Source organism: Oenanthe melanoleuca, chromosome 4 (genome assembly GCF_029582105.1).
Source record: "Oenanthe melanoleuca isolate GR-GAL-2019-014 chromosome 4, OMel1.0, whole genome shotgun sequence".
NCBI lineage: Eukaryota > Metazoa > Chordata > Aves > Passeriformes > Muscicapidae > Oenanthe > Oenanthe melanoleuca.
Window position 1 is genome coordinate 46,614,501 of NC_079337.1, and position 13,074 is coordinate 46,627,574.

At 38.8% G+C, this 13,074-nt stretch overlaps 1 protein-coding gene across 1 annotated transcript in view; it reads right to left on the bottom strand.

The window, feature by feature from the left end:
• Positions 1-5,038: 5,038 nt before the first annotated feature.
• The window catches only part of GRXCR1 (glutaredoxin and cysteine rich domain containing 1), a 38,341-nt gene continuing 30,305 nt past the window's right edge, over positions 5,039-13,074 (bottom strand). Inside the window, exons 3-4 of the mRNA XM_056489808.1 lie at positions 7,632-7,697; positions 5,039-5,332 (exon numbers count right to left, since the gene is read on the bottom strand). Coding sequence (XP_056345783.1) covers positions 5,153-5,332; positions 7,632-7,697 — 246 coding nt within the window. The 3' untranslated portion in view covers positions 5,039-5,152. The remainder of the gene's footprint in view (positions 5,333-7,631; positions 7,698-13,074) is intronic.

The window sequence follows — 13,074 nt, forward strand, 5'->3', positions numbered from 1 at the left end:
TAACTTTTACTTTTCAAGTTATTGTTGGATTACAATGTCCTTTACTATCATCTCTAAATTATTTAAAGTAAGCTAAGCAACCTTAATTTTTCTCCTTTCTGAATTATTTAGGGCATAAACACTTCCTGTTGAATGCTTTTGTGGTAAAATAATGTATCTCAAGCTAAAAGAATAAAATTCATTTCAATGCAATTATACAATGGCAATAGCTAGGAACAGTACCTGAAGTGTCTTCCATCAGGTATTTCCTCATGAAAATTGTGAAACTCAAGTGAGATTCATTCCTTATTTTCATTAATGAAACTCCAAAATTCTCAAGAAATTCTTGTAACTTTTTTCACAGGACACTAAAGTCAAAAGCAGCAAGTTTTCTTAAAAAGCATGTTGACTTACAGCTGAATTAACTTGTCTTATTTCAAGACATATCAGATCCTTTTCATTCATTATTATGAGTTCACAGGTATAGGAGAAGTAAATCACAGAGTGAGTGAACAGCTTGGAGGGCTTTAGGACACACCACATTCTTACTTTTAAAGAGGTATTTTTACCATACACAGTGTAGAGTTGATTGCATAATTCTATATTTCACAGCACTTCACTTGTAAAAGGGAGATAAGCTAGATCCAGCTGACCAGGAAACTAAATCAGGAGGATGGTTCTCATTGATTGACAGGACCATGCCTGAGTTCAGAAAACTTCAGAATTAAGTATAGAGGTCAGTAAGATCTATGTCTGATGTAGTTTTTAGCTTTAAATAAAAAGCCAAGCTTTTTTTTGCAGCACTGCCTGCAGAAACTCTCACCATTACAAAGTTATATAAAATATTTTATTACAGTCGGACACATAAGACAGCCTATCTGTTTTCTTTAGAAAGAATATACCATAGAAACAAAGAGCTTGAATGGAAATCAAGTCCCAGATGCACCATTTCTTACTGAAAATATCCAGATTTTTCACCCAGAAAGTTAATGCTCATTGGTAGGTTAAAAGAGCAAACTACTCCCCAACAGAAAAAAACCAAGTATGTTTCTATATAGTGAAGCATTAAATAAAATTTACAATCCTTAGTCTTTTAGTGCAAGCAAGAAAACTGCTCTGAAATAAGCCATTACAAAGAAAAAAAGCAGGAACAGGATGAACACCTTGTTTGATATGGTCCTCACTAATTAGAGCAAGAAATTTCCTTACCCTCTGCTCCTGTGACAACAAAATTCTCTATGGGGTTAAAGAACAGTCTTATGCTCAGATATGTAGTCCACTGGAAAGAGTGCTGCAAGTTACTGTACTGAAGACTCCAAACCAATCTCTTTCTTAAGCTCATAAAGACTTTTGCAAAGAAACAGCCTAAGGATTAGGCTTTCTCTCTGATACTAGCTCTCATATATGTCAATATGCTGAGCTGTCAGGCAGAGAACATTTACTTGGATCCTTGTCATGAGGGCAGAAACAGCCTTGTCATGAGGGCAGAAACAAGAGAAGAAGGGTTTGATGCATTTAGAAATAGAAAATTTCCTGTAAAAAGATGCAGCTGGATGAGCCTTATTTGTCACAGCTGCTAACTCCTTGGAAATAAAGATGCACTACTAGTGTAAATCAGAACAGAGCTGCATACCTCATTTTATTTCAGACTGACTTAAAAGCTATATTGTTGTATTGCTGGCTGCCTGATGCATCTCTTATACTAGAAACTATCATATCCCTCAACTGGCTCCTGGGCTTGCCTTTGTAATGTTGTCATTCTGTCACACTTAGTATTTCTAGGATGGCTGGGGAGAACTGAGAAGCCAGACCCAAAACCATAGCAGAGAATGTAAACAATAGGGTAAAAATAGCTCAAAAAAAAAAAAACATTGTTTTTCACACAGGCTGTTACAAGAAAAATACAGCTGGAGAGAAAAAGCTAGTAATTCAGTTGATGAGAGAGGAAAGATCTTTTTCTAGTACACTGCAAATATGCAGTGCCTGAAGAATGCTGTGTTTGTCAGCATTAGGTGTCCTGTGGCTCCCATAAAGATCCTTGGGAGGGAAAAAAAAGATTCTGCTAAACTTGACCTTTGCTTTCATAATTTTTCCTTCTAAAAAGAAAACTAAGGAGGTTTTGCCTTATCTTTGCTCACTGGCATTAAGTGCCTCTGAAGGGTTAGAGCCTTGCCTAGGACAGTCTCTAGGTTTCATTCACAGCTCCTGGAGACAAATCAGGAAAGAAACAGGATTTAGTGCATTTGTTTCACCCTGGAGAGAAACCCTTTTCTGGTTGCCTGAATGGTAAGAAAACCAGCTTCAAACCCTTCTTCCAGGTCAATGAAGGGATTTTCAGTGAAACTGAAAATGTCTAACATAATTTGTCACAAACAGTAATTGGTGAAATGGTACTTCAGTGAGTGAATGGTGATATGAAACATCTCATCAAGCAGTATGTCTTCTCAGGGGTGAAGACTGTGGAACTACAGTGTAACAAAAACACTGGCATTTTCTTTACTAGTAATTTCCCTCAAGGATGAATTTGAGTATGCCTTCTTGAGTTCAGTATTCACTACTGTGAATGTTCTCACTCTCTAGATCCATAGCAAGTTAAAATCTAAAAAAGTTTGTTTTCGTGCTTTGGACATGATGACATTCTAATCATCAGTATTCTGATTTATGCTGCCTTTCATTCTGTATCATACCAGTCTGGGCTGCAATACTAACCAGAAATACAAGGCATAAAGCTATTAAATAAAATAAGAGTAATGTATTTTCTTTCTTTTCTTCTTACTCATGCAGTAAAAAAGCAAGCACATCTGCAATTCAGAGTTTTACAGCTGGGGTGCTGCTAAGCATTATGGATGGCCTTTATATAAATTTAATTTCTCTCATGTTATGCCAAAGATCCAGATGCTTCCTCTGAGCCCTAAGGTAGAATCTGCAGGAGCAGTAGGATTGTACAAGCACTTTCAAGCCTGCACATTCAATATGTAATAGAATATGCATCAGTCCCTTAGATTCAAATGTTGAAAGAATAACTAAGCTCAACTTGTCCAAATCTTCAGCACCAGCTACCACCCCTAGACACAGCAACTGGAAGAGAGGTGGAGGAAAGATGGTTGTCTGATTATTCAGGTGAGGAGAATAAGGCATCAGAAAAGCAAAGGTTTTCAGAGGGGGTATTTTTGCAAGCCATGTTTTGTGCAGCTGTGACAGTCATGCTTTATACCACAGCTGCGCTGTGCCCCAAAACACTGAAAGAATACCTGAGTTTTTCATCATAGAGAAATTAATGAAGGTTATATGGGAAAGAGGAAAGGGAAATGGGGTGCCCAACCAGAGTAAACAACATCTAGTAAAGCAAACCCCACTTACGTTAAACCCCATTCAGCACAACTTTACAAAGACTGAGGAAAGAAGCATAAATGGCAGGGTTCAACTCTTGTTAATGCTGTTTGGGCTGGGTGAAATGACTACCAGGGAAGACTTTTCTAGCCAACACCAATTTCAGCAAGGTGCTGAAATTTTCTGCTGCCTTTCTACTACTTGTGCCAGCACAGACTGTCAGCAGGAACACGAAGCAGATGTGCAATGTCAAACCAAGCAGTGGTAATGGCTCACTAAAGGTACCCTGTTAAAAAGTATTCTGTGGAAGTGCATGAATGGTAATGCACTTCCAAACTGGAATATATTCAGTGTGGAGAGCCCACTGTCCATTGAGACTAATCTCTGACTAATTCTCTTGTGCTTGTATTGGGAAGCCCACCAAAGTTCTCTGGCCATAGATCTGGGCCTTCCTGGGGAACAGATGCCCTGAAACAATCACATCAGGCTAGTCATCAAACCACAACTATTACTAAGCTAAAAAAGCTGAAATCTCATCCTCAATTACTCTGTATTCAATTTATAAAGCTGTCAGGTGTCCTCATTGAATTTTAAGATCTACTGTGACATATAGGATCATAAAGCTCTGAGATACTACCACAGTTATGAACATCTATTATATTAAATGTTTATGTAACTTTGCCTAACAACATCAATTTTGTAACAAAGATAAAGCAGTACTAAAAGACAAAACTGATCTTCTGTTGCCACATAGAATTCAGGACAGAATTCAGCCCTAGTGGCTTTTTAGGGAGGTGCTGTGTGGAACAGTCTTGGGCTAGTCCACATTACCAAATCTTTATTCTCACTGATTTTGAAAAGCGCTGCTCAATAATCTGAAGTTTAAGCTTAATTTTGCTGTAATTTTGAGTGCAGTACTCACAAACACATATGTTTGCTGATGATCCCATATAGGAAAAGAAAGAATTCATATAAGTTTTCCAGACTACAAATTGTTCTATAAGGAAACTAGAAAGACGTATTTTAGAGTTCACGATTGTCACATCCCGAGGTGTCTCCTTAGACCTGAGATCACCTCTGGAGGACATGCAGGTGGTCTGGAACCCAGCTCTTTCCAATGACTGCAGGTGAGAGACTGCAGGAGGCTGTTCTCAGAGGTTTTCATGGTTGTTTATTCTTCCTTATCTCAGGAATGCTTTGCCCAGCGAACAGCGGTCTGCTCGCCAGAAGTCCAAGGCAGAATCTGCCTGGCAGAGGCAGGACTTATCTTTTATAGTCTAAACTACGTACTAGGTATTTACAAATGACCCCCAATACAATACAATCTTGTTACATGGTCCAGATCTGTTCTCATCCAATCTAAAAGTGCCAGCATGTCACCAGCATGGATGACACGGAGAAGAAGGAAGAAGAGGTATCCACAGCCCCAAGTTCTCCATGTTGGCCACGTGTCCCTTATCACAAACATTCCCAAAAGTCTATTTATCTACGTTCTAACAACCTAATTTACACTCTATTTATTTTTGCAGCTTGCATTTCTTCTCTCAACGTTGGTAAATTGTTCCAAGGAGCTAAATCCAGCCCCTGAGACACCTGGGTCTCATTTGAGGGTCTTTGGGGACCCTGCCAGGGAGGTCTTAAACCAGGGAAGCCAGAGGAATACTCTGGGCTCCCACACACAATATGGTCGAAAATCGAAGATCAAAAAGCTCAAATGCTCAAGCCAGAAGTATACAACAAATGGATTTTATTGACTGTTTTGAACAAATGGAATAATTAAAAAAACCCTGTTACAAACCGGAGCAGTACCACAGAGCCGTTCCGAGCAGGCGGAGGGGCCGGCTCAGCCCGCGCAGCTCCGGCAGCGCTGCAGCCCGTTCTCGTTGCAGGCCGTGCACTTGAGCGCTTTGAAGGAGTCCGTAAAGCAGTTCCGGAACACGGACATCTTGCTCCCATGGCACGCTGAGCACGGCAGGAAACCAAAGCCCCCGCAAGAGAGGCACTCCTGGGGGTGCTGGACTCTCTGCTCAAAGAATGAAAGAGGGACAAAAATGTTACCTCGTCAACCACCACAAGGTCTAGGACAATGAGGACTCCAGGACAGGTAAAAATGCATATCCTGCTTCCCATTTGGGCAAGACCCACCACCCCAGCCCATGGCAAACCACCATGGAAGAGCAGCAAGTCTGCCTTTTCCTTTGGTCAGATCCATAAGCCATGTCATGCTGGAGTCAGTGAGTTGGGGGATTCTCTGAATCCTTCAGGGAGGAATCAAGGTGCAGGGATTGAATTAAAGCCTTTGGATGGATTGAAGTACATTAAGCCACTCACACATAAAGTGAATGTTTAAGTACAAGTAAGTTAGTAAGTTTTAGTAGTTTTTTTTTTTTTACTTTAGTAAGTAAAAGGTCTGGATTCCACAGTAGTAGCTCAAGTTCTAGTGAAGGTTGAAAACATACTGATATCTGGAATCCAGACCTTTTACCTACTAAAAGCAGTAGAGCTCCTACTAAAACTTACTAACTTGTACTTAAACATTCACTTTATGTGTGAGTGGCTTAATGTACTTCAATCCATCCAAAGGCTTTAATTCAATCCCTGCACCTTGATTCCTCCCTGAAGGATTCAGAGAATCCCCTGACTCACTGACTCCAGCATGGTCAGGGAGGCTCACTGCAGGGTCATTGGTGACCTTACACCTCAGCAGCCTGCATTTATACTTAGCTTGCATACACCACTTGGGTATTGTTTAGGTCTAGATTAAATCTAGGAGGTATTGCAATGATTGAATCCAAACTCTAGGCAGTTTATGCAGATGTTATTTTTTCTATGCTCTATATTAAGATATTATGACTTTCAACATTTGCATTCCCATACTGAACATACTATTACAGTTCAAGCTGATGATATCAAAAAGCAATTCATAGCTTCTGACAAGTAGCACTCAAGAAAGTGATGTATTCAAATGTGTGAGTGTAGAATGCTGAAGCTTTAAGCGTAAAGAAGACAGATCATCTATGTCCAACAGTTCTACCCAGAGAAAATTGCTGCAAGGAAGGCCAGAGGCCTGTCAATTGTCCCAAGTAAAACAATAAATTTATTCTATTTATTTATTGTATTAAAGACAGTAGAGCATAGAAGAAGAGACTTGAAAGATAATTCTAAGATTTACTTGCTGAAAATGTGGTTAGTTTATTTAATGATTTCCTTAAAGTTCAAATCAGAGAAAGGAAAGGTATGCCACTTCAGGTGCTTACCACCACATGTTTCAGCATTGCACTGCTAAGTAAGGACTTTGCAGGTTTATTCACAAAGAAAGAACAAAAATCCATGCAATTCCTGCAACTGTCAGTCTGAGGAATTATGTACCACTAAAAATTAGTGACATATTATTACCAGAGTAAAATACCCACAGAAAATGTAATACCTGGAGCACCATCAAGAAAAATGGAAAATATTTCTACAAACCCATTAATAATGGCATTCATCTATTGAAAACTCAGACAAACATGTAAACAAGGCATTTTTTTCTTTTTGTTCTGTAGCTCATAAACCTGCTGTTCTTCTTCACAAGGCAAACAGCTCCTATTACTATCAACTCATCCAGGGACAAACGTTGGAAATATTTTATGTAAAATTAACATTCTTTTTATCTCAGGTGTACTCCCATCTTTCATAATGTTGATTATTGTTTATTTCATTGAGCATTATTGCAAACAATCTCAAAATTTTAAGAGTATATTTTTAATCAGTACGTTCATTATTGCTTGTTAGGCTTGCAAATGTAGATACCTTCAGATGTAGTCAAGGGAACTAACAAGTTTCAAAAAAAAAGCAAAATTGTTTTAGTTCAGTTTCTTGAACAATGGCCATTTCCTCCTTGAAGAGATGGCAGTTTGTGGAACCACTTTCTACATCTCCAGCAATGAAGAAAACAGACTGCCCCTTGCAATTATAGTAAACCCATTTTTGAGGAAAAAAAACGAGGGAATGAAAAAACTAAACCAGCCAAACACATCAAAAAACATCAAAAGGTAAATAAGCAGTGGTTGTATTCAGAGAGCAATTATCAGTTTCCTGTAGTCTGACACTGTTTGTCTTATATATGCACTTTTTGTCTCAAGATTAGGACATATATTAGGCTAGGTAATAATATTTTAGGGCCTTCACCCCAAAAGAGGGTGTAAAAAAGTGTAAAACAAAAAAAGCATTTAGGATCATCAGTTTATAGCAGAAGGAAAGGAAATGGGAAAAAAGAAAATCTACTCCATTACAAGTAGTAAATATATATTCCCTATATTTATTTGCAGAAATACAATTACCTCAATTTTGGTTAAGAGATCCTGCAGTTCCCCAGATTCATTCATTAGTAAAATTTTTTCAGCACCCTATTAGGAAAAAGATGATGAAAAATGTCAGCCATGTTACCATAAACAAAAAACAAACCAAAACAAACCAAAACAAAAAACAAAAAACAAAAAACAAAAAAAAAAAAAAAAAAAAAAAAAAAAAAAAAAAAAAAAAACCACCAGAGATGATTAGAGGATTTGGTCTTGAAATTTTAAATAGTCTGAGGACAAATTTGCCTCACATTAATTATACTGCAATTAGGTCAACTTTAGTAAAGCTAGAAGGAGAGGAGAATCTAATCACAGGTCTGATAGTAATGCCTAAAGTTGGTTAGCAGGTGATGTCTCACATTGTTTTTTCTGTAAATGGTGACACAGCTTGAAAATTCTGATTGTTTTCCTTTTATTTTACAGAGTATGTTTCCTGACAGAATAAGAAATATTTCTAGTTATCAGGTCAAAAAAAATACCATTTCACAAATATACAACACATCAGAGAATGCAGCAAAATGAGGAGATTGAGTTTCAAATATTCTGGCAGCTGAGTATTGAATTAAGACATAATGTGCCTAATGTATAACACAAGGAGAAAAAGAGTAATGAAAATACTCTAAGAACAATAAAGTCAGACACAACAATAAGTAATAACTTAGTCTGACTACATTTGGCCTCTTAGGGTTGCTGTGTCCTGAACCAAAGCTCTTCTGAAGTGTTGGGAATTTTTTTTTTCCTGAAAGTAAATGCAGACAAAATTAAAGTGTCAGGGAACATATGGAACTTTTTGTTGCCTTCTCTTCTAATTAGAGCACCACATTCGAATGTCTATCCTTCACTTAGGGAACCAATTTCATTGAATACTAAGTATTGTGAAATACTTGCAGACACTTTTAACCAGGAAACTGAGGCACAGATCCACATGGCTTACTTGCTGCCAGGGGCAACTGGCCACATCTTCACCACATGGTGAGTTCATGACACTGTGCTGCCCCAGTTTGCTGGTCCCATATCCAGATTGTTCAATTCCCTCTTTGAGTTTGCTTCCAGCATTAACTAGAAGGTGTGGTGGGCCACTGGCACAGGGCTGAGGTGCAGTAGGATGCTGGCACACATCTCAGATGTGCCATTAGTTAAGCTGCCCATGGTCAGCCCCAGCTCCTCACCAGCACCTCTCCTGTTTCTGGAAAATACAGGAAAAGCTGCTGGTGAGCACAGGGAATGCATGTGTGCCTCTAAGTGTCCAACCACTCACAAAACCTTGCTGGGGACTACTGAGGCCACAAGTGTGTAGCTCAAAAGCCAATTAAGACAACCAAGTCTTTCTAAGTTCCTTTTATGACACACTTCTTGATGTTATTTTCCCTGTAGAAAGTTTTTGCTCTAGGTTTGTACAAAACAGAAGCACTTCTGACTCTGTGTTTGATGATTATCATTTTAGTTAAAAAGGAAAATGTTAATATTTTAGTGGATGTGGAAAGCCACTTTTCCAGTGGACACTACTCTTAGAGTGTTATCCTTTCAAAGAGACATTTAAAAGAAGTATGACACAAGGTAATTAGTTGTAGCTAATTAATCACAGGAGATGATAGGGGACTGATGAGCTAGCCTTACTGTGCTGACTCTTCTAGTGAAATCCATTACAGATTATGGGCAGCAGCTCCAGCACATGCATTAGGCTGCCTGTGTCCCCAGTAGAGCAGCTTTTGGCACTCTGCTGGCCCCTCTCATCTTTCCCTGCTTCCACACAGGGAGCAGGCAATGGGAGCTACTGGCACAACAGTGAGCACTGGCCAAGGCAGCCCCTGGAGTATTAGCTCAGGGTCTGAATACACTGCAGCAGCTTAAAGCAAAGCTTGTGCGCTCATCTGAAGTAGAAACATGAAGGATTTGCAACTTTATTGATGATGGATTGCAGCACTCCAAATTCCTTAAGCTAGACAAGCCCAAATTTGCCCCTTTTAGGAAAAGCTCTCTTCTCTGTTGCCATAGGGAAAAGCTTCTGTCACTTCTGCCCCATGTTACTGTGATGATGTATGATAATGCTAATTGGCTTTTACAGCACAGTAATTAAAATTTTGACAGGTTTCCTGTTATAGATTTATATTTTAAAGGATTTATATTTCTGATGGCATTCAGTCAGGAGCTATGATCCTCTCAAGTTAGAAATCTATGTTTTTTAAATTAAAACCCAAACATCAGAATGGCTATCAATGTTTTTAAGTGTTCCACTCTGTCTTCTCTGATTAATGGATGCCCCAGGTAAAATATAAATAAAAGCCTGTAGAGGTTAACCTTCATTCTGGATCTTTCAGCCTGAACACAGAGAGTCCATAATTAATAGAGTAATTAAAGCAGCTGTTAAGTAAGTCCAGTGGCTGCTTTCTGACCAGAAAGTGATACCTCTCTTTTTCTTCCTAGGTTGTGCTCAGTCCACAATTACTCAGAAAGGTATATGAAGCCTTAAACAGTCTGTCCTTCCAGAGAGTAACATCAGGAGTATGAGGGACAATGGGCATAACCTTCAGTGAGAAGTGAGTTTTCAGGGGTTTTACCCATTTTTTTTTTTAAATTTCAATTCAGAAGCCTGTGAATCATCTGTCTACTAATTTTTCTGAATCTCTATCATGCTGGAGGAGTCCAGGGGTTGTAGTCAGATGTGCCATTGGCAAGGAAATGCCACAGACTTGGCTAAATCACTCAACATTTTCTCCAGACCCTTTTAATTAATAAAATTATTTTCTCAATTATCCCTTGAGAATACCCAGAAATTAACATCATATTTCAAATATTAAATTCCTGTATATAATTCCTATTAACTATAGAACTAGGACAAGGTCCACTAAGTTTTCCACTGCCCCAAGTCTCTTGTCAATAAAGCTGTCTATTGTATCTATCTTGGATATAAACCATTACCATCTCCACAATGTAATTCTTCATCAAGGAATGAAGACAGATATATGGCTCTGCATTTGGCTTTACTAGAATACCTGCAGGTTTTGGAAAGCAGCTTCTCTTCCACATCATTCCTTATACACTGAGAAAAATCGTCCAGGTCCTGCAACATCCCTCTTGTGGACACATTTGCAGTGCAGATAAATTGCATGCCCTGTTTCCTATTTTGCTAAGCACATAAGGTCTCTTGTCAAGGCAGCACAAATGCACTCACACTTCACCATCAGAGACTCGTGTTCTCCAGGGTGAGTGCCCTGTGTGTGCCCTGTGTGTGCCCTGTGTGTGCCCTGCCTTTGCCCACAGCTCACACTCCCTCCTGCAGCACCACTCCTCTCACAGCCAGGGCCCCTGGGCACCACATACACAGAGGGTACAAATAACTGCCTGGAAATCTGCCCATAAACTGGGAACAGACTCTGCAGTGTAGTACCAGCACCAGCAATTCTGGATTTGCTATGCAAAGATGGGGAAAGTTGATGTGTAAAAAGCAATTGAACCCTGGGTTTCCTGACATGTTAAACTGCAAAATGGAGGAAGCAAGTGGGAAAAGGCTAAGTGACTGAATCCAATAATTAAATAATAGTTTTGCTGTCACAGAGCCATTCATATCCTCCTATCAAGTGAATACCAGAAGAATGTATTTAAAAAAACACAGTAAACAGCTAAATATATATGACCACTGAAAGAAAACTGTTAATTCCTGATTCACAAAAAAATATTTTACACATATATTTTCTAAAAGTCAGTTCCAAAAACACTCTCATTATTCTGTGGAAAGGATCATAACCAATGTGTCAAATAAAATAATTTTACTATAAATCTCATGCTGGTTTGGATTCATTATATCTGGGAAAACTAAACAGGAGATATTTTCTTCAGAAAAACCAGTCTTAAATTTACATATTTGAAAAAATCAAGGAGGTTTGTATGGCAAAAGAATGCTGGAATTCAATCATATATTTCAAGTAGAAAAAGAGAATACAGGTATTTTAAAAACATTATGCTGTGAGTTAACATATTTATAAAGAATGACTTATGTGCCTGTTTTATTTGCATCCCTTTTCCAGAAGAGTGGGTCTTTGCAGAACATAAACCTTTAGCAAATCTGAATGCATTTATAAGAGTAAATGAATGCTCCATATTTTTTTGTGTGTGTGGCTTTGTGTTTTTATTCTGCATTGGTATCCCAGCAGATGGCATAATTCCATCTCAGATGGAGACAACCTCAGGTGAAAAGAAAGGATTAGATCACCAGTAAAGAGCATGAAGCAGAAAGAAACAGCAATTTCCTGACAGACTGGTATTTAGACAGTATGTGTCAAGAAATACAATGGTTCAGTCCTGAAAAAAAATGAGAAGATTAAAAGCCCTGCTGTACTGCAGCATGCAATACTTTCCTTGACAGGGGCTAAATATGATTTTTTTTCTTTATTGCTTCTGCCCAAGTCATGGATTTGTTTCATTGTCCCTGTGCAGGCAATGAAAAATTCCACAGCACTGTGAATATTTATCCCCACAGCCTGCAGTGCTGAAACAACTTTGTCCATGCTTCTGAATAGCTTGGGAACAATATACTCTGTTAGATGCACTTGTGCTGGATTTTGGTGCTGTTGTTACTTTTATCTCATTAAGAATAATTTTTCACCTTTCAAAACTCAAAACTGTTTGTATTTTTTTTCAGGGTTGGGGTTTTTTTTTCCTTATGACTCATTGAAAGCTGCATAGCTCAATACAGATTCTCCTTTGTACTGCTACATGCAATGTCCTTCAGGGAGGGATTTTTTGGGAAATAAATATTCAAAGTGAAAAAAAAAAAAAGAAAAAAAGGAGAAAGAAAAGGAAATTTATTTACTGACACACCAGATTTTGGGATTTCTGTGTTTCATTTGCATATCAGAATTTAATTATTATAAAAAGCATTACAGAAATATCCACTGTTACCAATGAGACCAAATTCTTTAATTAGTTCTCAATAGCATTTTAATGAAACACAAGCCTAGCACAGGTTCCAGCCAACATACAGCCTTTGGGGTGACAATGCACTGTCTTCTGCAGGTGAATTGACAGAGCTGGGAGTGAGGGGAATCCTTCATTGCCAGACCTTCTCAACATGCGCCCCTCCTTATTTCTCTAAATAAATGAATTTCAAATTCTCTTGTGAGGATATAGTAAGACAGAGAAATAAATGCTATCAAATAGTGGGGCTTGCCACATTTCCCAAACAGAACCAGTGCACACAGGTCTCTTTCCAGGGCAAGTGAGAGGCTCATCTTGGGCTCTCCCTCCCCAGCATCCCACCAGCCACAGGTGCTCTGTTCACAGCCCAGTTAGCCCTGCTCACACTGAGCTTGGCTTCCCCATCACACTAAAGCACAGCTCACCTCAGCTGAAGCACACCTGAGTGGTGCTGCAGCAAGCAGCAGTGCCTCCCAAGATGATAACTAGTGGGGAGTGTGGAAGGCACAAA